This window comes from Tympanuchus pallidicinctus, unplaced genomic scaffold (genome assembly GCF_026119805.1).
Source record: "Tympanuchus pallidicinctus isolate F22 unplaced genomic scaffold, pur_lepc_1.0 scaffold4, whole genome shotgun sequence".
Classification (NCBI taxonomy): domain Eukaryota; kingdom Metazoa; phylum Chordata; class Aves; order Galliformes; family Phasianidae; genus Tympanuchus; species Tympanuchus pallidicinctus.
Window position 1 is genome coordinate 4,949,432 of NW_026294758.1, and position 13,768 is coordinate 4,963,199.

The 13,768-nt window shown below is 44.6% G+C and overlaps 1 protein-coding gene across 3 annotated transcripts in view; it reads right to left on the reverse strand.

Moving 5' to 3' along the window:
* Positions 1 to 385: 385 nt before the first annotated feature.
* The window catches only part of LPAR1 (lysophosphatidic acid receptor 1), a 64,131-nt gene continuing 50,748 nt past the window's right edge, over positions 386 to 13,768 (reverse strand). For all 3 annotated transcript variants that reach the window (XM_052700842.1, XM_052700843.1, XM_052700844.1), the window contains exon 4: positions 386 to 803. In XM_052700842.1, coding sequence (XP_052556802.1) covers positions 502 to 803 — 302 coding nt within the window. In that variant the 3' untranslated portion in view covers positions 386 to 501. The remainder of the gene's footprint in view (positions 804 to 13,768) is intronic.

Sequence of the window (13,768 nt, forward strand, 5' to 3'; positions counted from 1 at the left end):
GTTCCCATCATCTTCCCGTTGCCTGTATTAGAAAAAATACTTTTGCTCTTACTGTAGTTATGGCAGTGTGGCTAAGGATACGAAGACTACAGCACAGTTTTACTCCCTGCACAGAAAATGTTCATCAAAAGCATGCTGATGGTGATAAATATTACATGTCTATTAAATGAAAGGCATACTTTTATCCCCTTTACTCCCTTTTTAAAAAGACTAAGTGGCTACATGTAAATGCAGTGAAGCAGGTATAAGCTTAATTAATCAGTTTATTCAGATTGGCACCAAGGCGCTGCAAGGGCCAACGAAGTCTCAGCGAGGCTCCCCAGGGGCCAGCTCTGCTGCAAGGTCTCTGCTTTTCCACCTTCCGCAAGCAGAAGGCAGAGGCACAGCGCCGCACTGGGCTCCTGGAAAAGAAGCGCTTGAGGTCCATTAGTGTTTGAGAAGATCTTGTGAGTGGGTTACCTCCCTGCGGCAGCTCCGTCGGTGGGGGGGCCAGCGGGGCCTTTACACCACCGAGTGGTCGTTGCTGTGGACGCCGGCCAGGATGGTGTGGTTGAGCGAGGAGGCCGAGCGGTCGGAGCCTTCGGTGGGGCCGTTGGCGCTCTCGCTGCGCTGGCAGCAGAGGATCTGCTTGAAGGTCGCGCTCATCTCCTTGTCCCGGTAGGAGTAGATGATGGGGTTCATGGCGGAGTTGAACTCTGCGAGGAGAAGGAAGAACTTCTCGTAGGCCAAGACGTTGCACTGTGGGCAGCACACATCAAGGAGAAGCAAGACTAGTCCTGGGGTCCAGCAGATTATGAAAGCACCTAGAAAGAGAAAGAGCAGACAAAACACAACAGGACCGGTCACACACACTGAGGATTTGGCAGTTGGCAGCCCTGCCTGCTGCAGGGACTTGGAACTGGGTGACATTTGAGGTCCCTTCCAACCCCAGCCATTCCATGATTCTACAGCCATCCAAATGGAAGCAGTGAAATTTAATTTTCTATTCTTCAGTGGCCTGCTGAGATGGCTGCCCTTCAGAGACCCACGAAAAGTTATGAGCAGCACATTACATAAGCAAGGTGCTTCTCTACTCTCATTTGTTCTCTGCAAGTACCCTTGCATTTAACACTGATGATGAGGAACATCTTTTTCTTTAGCTAGAGGCCTCTGACTAATCAATCTGTTGATCAGCAGAAACAATGCTGTAATTTACTTCTCTAGCTAGTAACAAAGAAAACCATTTTGTGAGTGCTGTGCCTGAAGCAGCAGTAACAGAGAAAAAAGTGGTGTAGGCAGCAATTCTCAAGAAAAAAAAAAGCATGGGTCATGTTAATCCGTATCAGTCCCATTATGTAATGGAAAGTCCTAAGCACACATCCTTCTTGCACTGAAATGTCGTCCTTCAACAGATCTACTTCTTTTCTTAGGTCTCTATTCAGAAGAAATTCAGAGGCTCCTCAGGCTTCAATAGGGTAAATGCCAAAGAGCCTTACCCTGATTAAAATGCTTCCCCCACCCTTCCCTACTTTGTAAAGCTCTGACAGGGACAAAACCCCAAACATTTCTGAGTTCAATGCAGAAATGAAATCAGAATGATTTGAATTTTTCCAGGAGTGAATGGCAGTGCATATTCCAAGCTTAAGGATGTTTTGAACACAAACACCGTGGGGAAGTCCTTGCACAAGGATCATGTCAGAGCAAAGATGGTGCTTCTGAGATTCTCCAGGCTGACATGCTTGGTGGAGGTGGGAAATGAAGGTTTATCATCAGCCTCAGTGCAGGGCTCAGTGCAGGAGCTGCCACGGGGGCTTCCCAACACTACTCAGCCAGTGCTGTTCCCAGTGGGTTCCTGTGTCACTGTGGTATGTGCTAACACACCACCTCTTTCTTTTTGGCAGCAGTGTGCTCTGTGGGTGTCATGGCCGATCTCAGTCCATCGATTCGCTGTGCCCACCAAGAAGGTGCAGTGTGACACCTTTCCCTTTGGACGCACCAGACTCACTCAGGTCAAGCAGAAAAGTGGTTTCCAAACAGCTTTTCAGAGTGTGCTCTGCTACAGACACTGGATGCCAACCAGGAAGCACAGACAGGCTTTCAACACACCAGAAAGCAACTCTAAACTGAGCTTGCAAACAGTGGTGGCACAGTGCCCCTCAATGCCTATCGTTTTGCTGGCCAACAATGCTCACACAGGGAAAGTATCTGGAGGCGAGCTGCCAGCTGCTGATACAAAGCCCTGACTTCTTTTGCCAAATGACTTTGTTAGGGGCTGCCAGTAAATCTACAGAAGAGGGCTGAAATTCTCCCACGCTGAGGTGGCATGAGAGACGTGAATCCACTTCACAGCTTTTGTCTGCATGTCTTTTAGATTCCAGCAATCCTAGAAAAGAGTACTTGAAGCCTGGTCCAAGGACTTTATTCTTCTATTCCTTCCTCATATCTATTCCCCCAAGAGCAGAAAATGGCATCTCTTTTTGCACACATTACCCACGTTGGTTCAGAAGCTGCCCTTGTGGAACAGCTCTGCTGGGCTGGTTTCTGCAGAAACTGAGCAAATATTGCAAATTTAACTACTCACTGCAGAAGTGATGTGTGTTGCACTCACACTCCTGGCCAGTGAGGCAGTGGTGGACTTTGTTCCAGCTTGAGCATGTATTTTCTCCATTATACACTGCCTCGAGAGAATAACATTAGAGATGGAAACACTACAGGTCATGGGATCTCCAGTCAAGGGCAAAGGATGATGACAGCATTCTCACCTGGCCTGCAGCAGAAAGCCCAGTGTGGGAACAGTGGAGCTGACAGGAAAGTTCTCTTATGGCTGCTCAAAGTTGCAACCAGAAAGCTTCCAATTTTCCAACAATTTATTGATCTTTTTTTAGTTGTTTTATTTCCAATGTTTTGTTTAGAAATTAAATATGATATAGAGAACCTTTCTTTTTGCTACCAATTTTTTCTTTATTCTTTCAAGTATTCTTTTCAAGTATACTTGCTACTTTCAAGCAGTAGCAAGAAAAAGAAGTAGGGAGTCACTGGCCATGAGAAAATCCTGACACCTTTGACTGAATTCTGGTCTCAGGTGAAGTTCTGGAACCCCTGAGTCTCCACAGTGTCTGGGCTATGTCTCATAAAGTACACTGTTTATGAAGAAATACATGGCTTCATACTTCAGAGGTAAGTCCCTGACTTTCCAACTAGCTTCCATACAACATCCAAGATGGACCTTTGGGCAGGCACAGCAAGTTCCACACTTCCGAGCAGATGCTTCACTTGGTACTGGGAAGCAAATCCATTGAAGCCAGCCCCACTCAGTCTAGTGGGTTTTGTTTTTCTTTAGCCCCTGGGATTTTCCTTGCACAACTTCCCACCACGCTAATGACTCCTTATTAAGTGAAATTCTTATTAAGTGAAATTCTTGCAAATGGTGACAAAAACAATGACTTGGGTTTTCTCTCTTGTTATTTCACTGTCAGTATCCTGGAAAATACTGGTTAGCATCACATACGTTGAGGGCATGTTTGAAGTAGGAAAGTAAAAATGCCAGGCTCCAGTTACTTCAGATTTAGGTCATCTGTTAAAAGTGGAATTCTTTCCCTGGAATGAAAAAGCTTGACATTTATTTTTTCAACCTCTTACTTGGAGTACTTATCAAAGCAAAATGCTATAAGCTAAAAGTGAGGTTAAATTCTTTCCTTTTCTGAAATCAGCTGTGCACTGATTTCACAAACAATGAAGACCTAAAAATATCATGTTCAATAAGACAATGAGTTCTGAAAGCTTCCAGCTGTCCATATACTGAAAGTTTTCATCGTAATTCAAAGTGTGATGTATTCTTCTGCTCAGGAGCATTCTGACAGCTCAAGCAACTTGCAGGTCCTTCTCTACATGACACAGATGCAGTGAAACCCACACTACAATGACATACAAAGCAGATCTCCTGCATTCAAAGAATCAAATCTGGCCATCTGTGTGGATATGTCAGCATCCTGCACTAGACAGTAGTAGGAGAGCCCAATATGCACAAATGAAGTGCAGACGGGGCGGAGGAGCACTGTTGCCTGGTCACTCCGTGGTACATGGCTGAGCTCAGCCCTGGGGCCTGGGAAGATGGACCTTATGAATTGGTGACTGTCAGGCTAAGGGAAGAATGGCTACCTAAGAAGTGGGAAAGCTTGAGGAAGCTAGAAGAAGTGGCACAGCATCTTTAAAAACATTTAAAGAGATGAGAGGAAAAGTCTTGCTATAAACTGGGGAGCACATTTTACAGCAGAATATGAGACAGAATAAAGCAGTCAAATCTCATCCTATAGAATTTGCTATGTGGTACATCACACTCAGAGCTGAAAATCCCACTCCCTGTGCGCAGTTTTGTGCCACTTGCTGTGCTGTGGCAGAAGCCCACTGAAAGCTTTCCAGTGACCGCAGTGAAATTACATCAGGTCTGCCCTGAACCCCTCTCAGGTGCAGCTGTCTAGATTGTATTTCTATAGTAGATGCAAGCTTGGAAACTCCTGTGTAAGTGTGGCAACACATCACAATGTGAATGTAAGAGCATAAAGCTATTGTGTTCAATAGACATGAAACCAAGAATAATAAATCATACAAAAAGAGTGACTTGAAAAAGGTAAAAGAAACTCCAACAAAACATCAGTGTAAAGGAAACAACCTACATGACAATAAACACTGCTAAACCTGTCACTAAATACTAGGTCCTTGGTCCTCTCAGGAAGGTCTGCAGGACCAACACAACAAGCTTCAGACATCACAAGATAAAGCAGGAGAAAAGGGTATGATAAAAACAACATCCGAAAACACAGAAATATTACCTCAAGGCACCTCAATATCACCTCTGTGTTACAGCAGCCAGCCATGCCTCCTGGTTTAGCTTATGGCCAAGAACAGACCATTCAGGATGATATGTTTTCCTACAGGGCAGACTGTCTTAAATGGGTGCCCAAGTTTGCAAAAACTTGTTAAGAAACAAAGCAAGTACAAGCCCCTCTCCTGAGAAGCTAACATAACCTGAGGGAGGACAGGACATCGTGGTAAAGATGCTGAAGAGCAAGGAGAAACACTGCCAGCTTGTCTTAAGTAACTTCTCTTTGTTTTTCAGTGAGCTGAGGGGTAGAACAAAACCAACCTTGTCCCAGCTCCAGGCCCCATGCTCCTTGCAAGGCCACGTGCCCCACAGCAATATCCCCACGGTAGCAGTGGGTCAAAGACACAAACCAGCCCTGAGATCAAGGGCCCTCACGTGGTCAACTCCCAGACACAAGGCAGGGTAGCTGCTCTTGCAACTTCACACATCAGCAGATGAAGCATTTCCTAAGCAGCACTGTTGGTTTCTTTTCTGTCTTTTCACCTTGGATGGCATAAGACAGTGTTTGTTCCATGAACATTCATTTTCCTCTTGCTCACAATAGCTAAATAAAACGAGTGCCTCTGCTCCTGGCAAGTCACACCACTCTGCTCACAGCCTGGCAGCCACTGCTCTGCCCATCGAACACCCGCTGCTTCTCACAGAGAAGGAAAAGCCCATTTCAAGCAGAAAGCAATGAGCAGAGATAGAAGGAAGGAGAGGGAGGCCATCCTCAAGCTCTTGACCTCACCACTACGTCCCTCTTTTCAAACACTCCTGTTCTTCATCCTAACCACTGTGCATCTCTCCTGCCAGCCCTCCTTCACCCCTGTGGGTGTGCACCCAGGCTCTGCTGCTTTCTCACATGGACAGAGGTAAAGAAATACAGAAAGGGCCCATCTTTGGGAGCGAGAAGGGAGGCTGAGCTCTCCAAACCCTGGTCTCATAGTGCACGTGGGCAGCCACACCACCTCTTCCAGCAGGACCAGGAGGACATTGAGCATCACCGCTGGTCACCAACAGGGAGCAGGGTCTCACCGTGCTGAATCCAGCAGCACAGACTGGGCTGGCGGGTGGCTGGGAGAGGAAGCTGGAAGGTGTGGAAAGCACAGTGAAAGAAAAACAAATCGCTGCATCCAAAACAAGCTGCAGGCAAGTGGTGGCCTGCCCGCTGTGCAGCATCTGCCACCTCTGTGAAGGTGCAGAGGAAAGTTGGCGTTGCAGCTGCCTTGCTGACTGAAAGCAAACACAGAAGCAGAGAGCCCTCTGCTTGACAAAGCTTCAGCCATCAAGGGCTTCAGAAATGCCTGGCATTTTCCACATCCCCACACAATCACACCCTCAGCGGGGACAGCTGCTCCCTCATCAGCTGCAGTACAACTGCACTTCTTCGTGCCCTCCCCATCTGTAAGCTGTATCAATAAACCTCCTTATCACACTGCATACCCTCGTGTGCACGGCATGATAAGTACTGTGTGAAACACAGCTTATTTATAGCTCTGCATTGTTTCCCTCTAGATAGAAATATTACAGAATTAAATGCAAAATGAATGCTGAATTATTATAAATGCAAAGGACCTGCAAAGACCATTTATCATGCTGCAAGCATACAGAGTGTAGGCGTCATTCTTCTAGTTTGAGTCTGACATCATTGTCCTTGACTTGCCACAATATTACTACAATATAGCTTATAGTTCTTGGTGAATGAAAACATACTTGTTGCCATTATTTGTAGTTGTTGTTGGAAACAGCATTGGGTAAGGATTACTTCCACCCATGGAATTCTTATGTGAAAATATAAAATGTAGCTACCACAAATGGACTGGATTAACAAAAGTAAAATAATCCTATGCTAAATTCATAAAAATCTGCGTAACAAGATATGAGAGTCACGTCCTTGCATCCACTGACTCCACAGGTCCCTGTCAAGATGGCAATGAAAGAACATCGTTGCAAAACACCCCATGCAGGACCGGCAGCAGCATGCAGTCTGTCAGCAAGAAATGTCTTATTGAAATGTGTACTGGCCAAACCCTTTGTTTATTTAAAGTGTCTGTATTTACGGAGTTCCCCTGGATGAAGAAGTAGCACACTTCTTTTACCATAGTCCGTGTTCCTAATTGAGTGCAAAACGTTGCTTGGTTTTCCTGGCTGAGAAACTCTGATGCAGTGGAAACTTTAGGTTTCACACCAGACGGTGTGTGAGGGGCAGGGGGAATATTGCCAGTAGTGTAAAATGAGAAATGAAAACAAAGGAAAGCTAATTAAAATCTGCATCTTTGTGGAAAAGCATCTTGCATGTACTTCTTGTAAGAGGATTTGGAGCAGGAAAACTCAGGCAACTGGGAGAAAATTCTCAGCTAAGAGGCATAGGGGAGAATCCTGTCTTTCCCAATGCTGTGCTTGCTCCATCCCTGGGGCTCCCTGTTCTAGTCTTCCATGAGCTGCATAACTGAATTTGCAGGCAAAATTCTGACATCCCTATGGACAGGGAGCAAATCTCCAACGTTTTTTCCAGTATCTGAATTTCAGATGGAGAATTGACAGGTTTGCCAAATTTTTCAATCCACTGCATGCATGGCTGACAAAGGAATTTTAAAATAATAAACTGTTTCTCCTGGCACTGAATCCATCCCTGATTTCCTACCTCCGCACAGACAGATGCACACTCACAGTCCAATCTCCTTCTGATTCCTGCTTTGGGATACTGAGCTGCTGTGTTTGGTTAGGCTTTGCACAAATTAATGGCTGCACTGCAGAGGAACACAGGAGCCACGTCCCACTCCAAATCTCACCTCTCCTTCCCAGGAGGAGTACAGTACAAGTCTGCTTCAGCTTTGAACTCCTGTGACAGAATTTATTCAGTGTTTAAGGCATGGCTATGTTTGTCAACAAATCACCCCCTCAGAGGAACCTGGAAGCTTGCTTCTTGAAACTCTTATGCTTCTTAGACAGAGTAACAACTTCACATGAGAGATTCCTTGGGTCTTTGCCTTTGCTCTGGCTGGGCTGAGAGCACCAAGCATGTGCCAACAAAAAGTAAAGTTCCAGTATACAGCAGCACCATCTCATTCTTGGTCTTACTCTCTAGTGTTTCATCTGTGACTGCTCAGCACTTTCATCCTCATCACAGGATCACAGAGCAACAGAACAGTCCAAACAGGAATGGACCTCAAAAGACCATCAGGTTCAACCTTTCAAAAAGGAGCCCCCAGAAATTATCTAGCACCCTGTCCAGTTGCACCTTGAAAGCCTTCAGTGATGAGGACCAGGCAATGCCCCCTTGGTGGCTGTTTCGGTGACTGACTGATCTCACCGTAAAAAAAACCTTTTGTGTATCATGACAAACCTCTCCTGTTCCAGCTTACACCTTTGTCTTCTCCATGTGGCTCCTTGTGAAGAGAGAGCCTTTGTTATCTTTATAGCTGCCCTTTAAATACTGGAGTACTGTGATGAAGTCTCCCTGAGCTCTGTTTTCCAGGGACAAGGCTTCCTTCTTTTTAGAAAAAGTAAATAAAATGAAAAACTCTCCCTAAACTCACATACAATTTTGACCACAATTGATAATTTTCTTGGCGTACAAACTCTTCTGCTATTTTTTGCTTTCCCTGTTCTCTTTCAAAGCTCACATCACCACACCACCTAATACAATTTATCATTTAAATACTTTGCCTTACAAATTCTTCTGTGAAATCTTTAACTCTCTACTTTTAAACCAGGTACTGTTCTGCATCCACATTTGTTGCACAACTGAATGTACACTGAAGATACATCTGACTCAACACAGAGACTCATGAAAAGCTGACAGTAAATGCTATGTAACACCCTCACTAGTATCCTTAACTGCCTTGAAGCATGGAAGCAGAGAAAACACCACTGGCTGGTGTGGTTGTATCTATGGTCCCTACCATCATTACCTTTTTCTATTTTTTGGGTGGCTGACATTTTTCGGTCTTCCTCCTTCTGCCAGCCTGCATAGCATGGTGCTCACAGCAGAACCAACTTGGTTCATAAGCAGAGATAACACCGAGCAGGTTTCTACGATCAGGACCAAGAAACAACAGGCTTCCCACTTGGACTCTGGATGGCCTTTCCACAGAGCCTAGTATCAGCTGCGGATGTTTTACATACCGTGTGAGTGTCCAGGCCCTTGTCAGCCTTGCCAGTGTCTGAAACTTTTGAAGTCCGAAATGACAACAGGCAGCAAAACCTGAGGATGACCAACATCAAAGCAAAACAAGCTGAAGAGAAAAACAGACGTGGGCAGCAACAAGCTGTCAGAAAGCGCTGGCTCACTTCGTGGGTACTCACTGTACTCCATCCCAGGTTAGCACTTACACAGTGTCATCCTTTGCCTGCTGTGAATTGAGTTTGTTCGTCTCTGGCCAGCTGATCTCGCCACATGGAAACAGTCTTGGGTTGACATCTCTGAAGGAGAAATCTAATGCAAATGGAGGAGACTAAGGCTGTTTTTCAAACGATGGGTGCAAACCAAAGTTGTTTGAGTATCTCTTCATTTCAAATGTATGTTTTTGTTTTAAAGGACATTTTCCAAAGAAAGCATATTCAAGATGCTTTCTGAAAATAGAAGTCTGATTGTAAGGCAGCTTATCCATATCCATTTGGATCCCTCAAATCAAAAGGCTGTTAAGAAAACATGGATATTGTCACTGATCTAATGACTACAGAAGAGAGACAGTCCTCTTTTTTTTCACTCACAAAAGACAAAACTAAGCCACTTAGCCATAAAAAATGCATTTTAGACAAAAACAGGAAGTCATTAAGTGTCAATGGTCAGGATCCCAACTGATTTTTAAATTCATAAAGATATGTGAAGCTAATCTCTGAATAAAGGCCTGGCTGTTGCCAAAACAATTTGAATATTTATCTCTGTGTAAAGACAAACAGTAGTCCCTGTGGAGTTTCACTGTTGCCAAAAACCTGACACACAGAGGAAACATGAATGTCTTTTTCAACTTCCAGTGTTCTACAAGAGACTTAATGCTTTATTAGAGACAGAAATGCTCATGCAGTCCCAAGCCAGTGGCAGTAGCTTGGTAGGAACAGGAGCAGAGAAGTCCTGCTGATAGCAGGCTCCCAGTGCAAATAGCTCTGGTGCCCCTTGGGAATGGTGACACAGGACAAAGAAAAGCAGACAGCAGAGCTGTGGAGAAAATTATGAACAAGAAACCACCTTTCAGCCCACATCAGTTGTCCTACTTACACCACCTAGCTCTAATTCTGCCTTCTCTTTAGTGGCACGAGGTCATGGGTTGATGGGTTGTTTATGGTCATTACATGGTTCACCAGACTGGGGGTGGTGAATTCACCAGATGGGTCTCAAAGGCAAGAGGACCTGGGTGGGTCTTTCAGGTCCCTTAAATGGGGACCTGATAAGGGTTTCTCAACAGAAAGCAGCTACTCTAGTCAGAATCTAAGCTCTGGCACCAGGCACCCTGAAGCAGAGGTGACCAACAAGCAGCCCAAAGCTCTTCCACACCAGCTGTGGAAAATACACCTCATGTTCGTCCATATCTCCGTGGAAGATGCCAAAAGCCCCATACCTGCCATGAATGGTGGCAAGGCAAGTGAGAAGGCTGATGGCCAGAGGCCACCTCAGGTAGGACAGCTGGCACATGCAGACAGCTCACAGGCTGGGCTCTGTTCTGCCTTTGCCTGCAAGGTATATTTAGCAGGAGTGTTACTTTGCTCCTGTACCTGCAGTTTTAAGCAGAGAAAAATATTTCACAATGATGTTGAAAACAAACAAACAAACAGGCATCCCCCACTTTTCTTTTGGAAATCATCAGCTCACTGCATTCTGGTATTCTCCCAGCGATGGTCACAATGCTACACTTAGACAATACACTTTGATTGGTTGATTTCAAACAACATTGGTAGAAGAGATTGTTTAATTGTATTTTCTTTTGTTGTTAAGGACATTAAGCACTTCTGGTATTATGATTGGATGGGCTCCAGTTGCAACACAAGTTTCCAAATGAAGCATGGGTGGATGCAACTTAATGTGCAAAGGCCTGCTTTGATCTTACATAAGATGAAACCAGTTATATTAGAAGAGACATATGAACTTCTGTCTGTTTCCTTAATAGGAATAAAAACTGCTTCTCCCATGCTAGTACCAGACTGTGAATAGGACAAAGTGCTACAAAAGGGCAGAAACACTTGAAATGACAGCATTATATAATCCACTGCCAAAAATCCGTGCGCGCTGTCTTTCGATAGAGCCATACTGAACCGATCCGATGACAGCTGGCTGGTTAAGGTGTGGCAAATGTCCCTTGAGGCAATTGTGTTCAGTCCAGTTACTCAAAGCACAGCGTTTAGAAGCATAATCCACCATGACAGCCATGCAAAAGTAAGGGCACAGCTCCAGGGTGATGTGGACAATGGAGTGGTTAAGAAGACTCCAGAGATTCTGGAGTAAGCCCTCCTAGAAAATTAAGTCTTTTGGATTTGTTCAGTCAAAAACAGACCCCCTGCTCCCAGTGTGAAAGCTAACAAAATTTGACGCTGCCTGAGAGCAGCAGCAACCTTGGGATACTACCGCATCATAGAATCATAGAATCTCAACACCCAAACAGCCTGCCACCAAGGCAGTACAGGGAGAGTGTCCATGCTGAAAGGACACTGCCCTGCTATCAGACAGCAGCTGACACATCCACAAATAGCAGCAATAAAACAGATGGAGGGAAAAGCTGTGGGACAGCAGAAAGAGCATTGCTCTGCGCAAGGGAACCACCGAGTGATTAACTACCTGAATTCTGCTTGTGTGACTATATGCTGACAGCTTATCAGACGGTCAGATTCCAGGTTTCAGCACTTAATTTTATCTGTGCTCATTTAAACCTGTCCAGATGAGGCTGATAACATGGGCAGAAAGCACAGCTTTTGGCCTGTATTTCTACTCTGAAGTTGAGACATGATTTAAAGGGAGGCTCTCATGGATGACTCTGGTTTCCTTTTGAACATCCAATGTTTGCTATCTGGACAAGATCATGTTATACTGTAACTTATGTCCTAGGTATCAGGGAGAAGGAAGATCAGTGTTTTATCACCTGCAATGAATCCAGTTTCAGGATTCATTGAAAGTATTATCAAGAAGCAGGAAGTACTGCAACAGTGTACAGTAAGTTTTTTTCCATCAGAAGGATATCTGCTATCCTGTGGCTTGTAATTTTACTGCAGAAAAGACAGCATTTCCCATTCTTAAAATGGGAGATACAGCAAACAGTGGAAATGTTTCACTGCTACTGGTAAATATCGGAATTCCAGAGGCAGCTTCTTTGTAACTTCCTTTGTCCATGCCCTCATTGATATTAATTAAAACTCTTCTTCACACACAACACCACCCTGATAAAATTTAGCCTTTATTTCAACTCACAGCTTTGAGAATGACATTGCCAAAACATGTCTTAAACTGAAAAAGAGCGTCCATCTTCAGCCTGCCATTTCTCTGTTAATAACGGGAATACAGCCACTATGGAAGAGATGCTTTGCACAGCTCTGCATTATGTTGTCAGGTCAGCAGGGGCAGGCAAAAATCAAAGCAAGGGAAGAATTCAGAAGACATCACACATCTCTAATAGCTAATGAAAGAGGCAGTCCCAGCCTCATCCCCCAAGAGGGCCATTAATACTCCTCCTGGGTTGGATCAGTGATGAGTACTCTGACTTTCCTCACATTTGTGCACTTACTGATGATGTGAGTTCAAAGCTCTGGTCTCATTCTTGTGTCCTCACTGCTTTTCAGGAGCAGTGCTCTCCTGCTCTCTATTTAACCTCTGGTAGGCAAAGCATGGCACCTTGAAGTATCCAAAAATAGCACTTGCCTTTCAGCTACTATGTTAACACCACATCCTGCGTCACTGTGGCTTAAAAATTTCTGTATAAATAGCTTTTGAAACCACAAAAAAAGAACACTGTCATGCCAACTGAAAGTTGCTCAATCCATGTGTTTCTGGGCATGTGACTGCACTAACCTCTGGCAAACTGCTTGCTTCAGTGTCCCCACAAAAGACTGCAGATTTTGGCCATGATAAAAATAAAACGATGAAAAAAAATAGCACAAGGTCTTCTCTTTCATTTCATTCATTCCCACCTGCTCATGAAAAAGAAACTATATTGTGTCAGAATACTGCAGAACTTTCCATGGCACAGTCGATCTGGTACCCAGCCACTTTTATCCAGATAAAGGTCCTTCAAATCCAACCCCTATCTGCCCAGTGAGGAAGGAAGAGGTAACTCTGTCTTTTTTTGAAGTGAACACTAATCCCAGATGTGTAAGCATGCATGCCACATCACTGGACGTCAGGAGCAGAACATACCCATGAAAAAATCTGCTCCATGCCTGGAAATTCTGAGACTGAAAGAAGAATATGAAAAAGATTGGTATCCAAAAAGCAAACAGGTAGTGCTTGCTGGCATGGCCAAGCATGTGTCCAATAGATTGAACTCAGGCACACAGGCATTACATTTTATTGAAATACCAGAGTTACCAGCACTAAGTGTTTCTCCTACAGCCCAAACCTGAAATAGTGCCTGCAGGATCATTCAAAGGTTTTGATTCAGCATTGCTCATGTTCTGACTCATTGAGTCATAGAACAGTTTGAGTTGGGAGGGACACTTTAAGGCCACCTAGTCTAGCTCCTCTGCTATGAACAGGGACACCTACAGGGTTGGATCCAGCCTGACCACAAGTGTCTGCAGGGATGTGGCATCCACCACCTTTCTGGGCAACATGTGATAGTGCTTACATCTGATTGCTTTGGGATGGCCACAGTGACTATGAGTTTGTAAAATTTCTACAGTTCTTTATAGCAGATAGTTGTGCATCTAAAGCATATGGAGGCAGCATGGGTTAAATGGGAGACCTTCAAGGCTCTCTGCTCAGGAATTTTATGGGAAAAA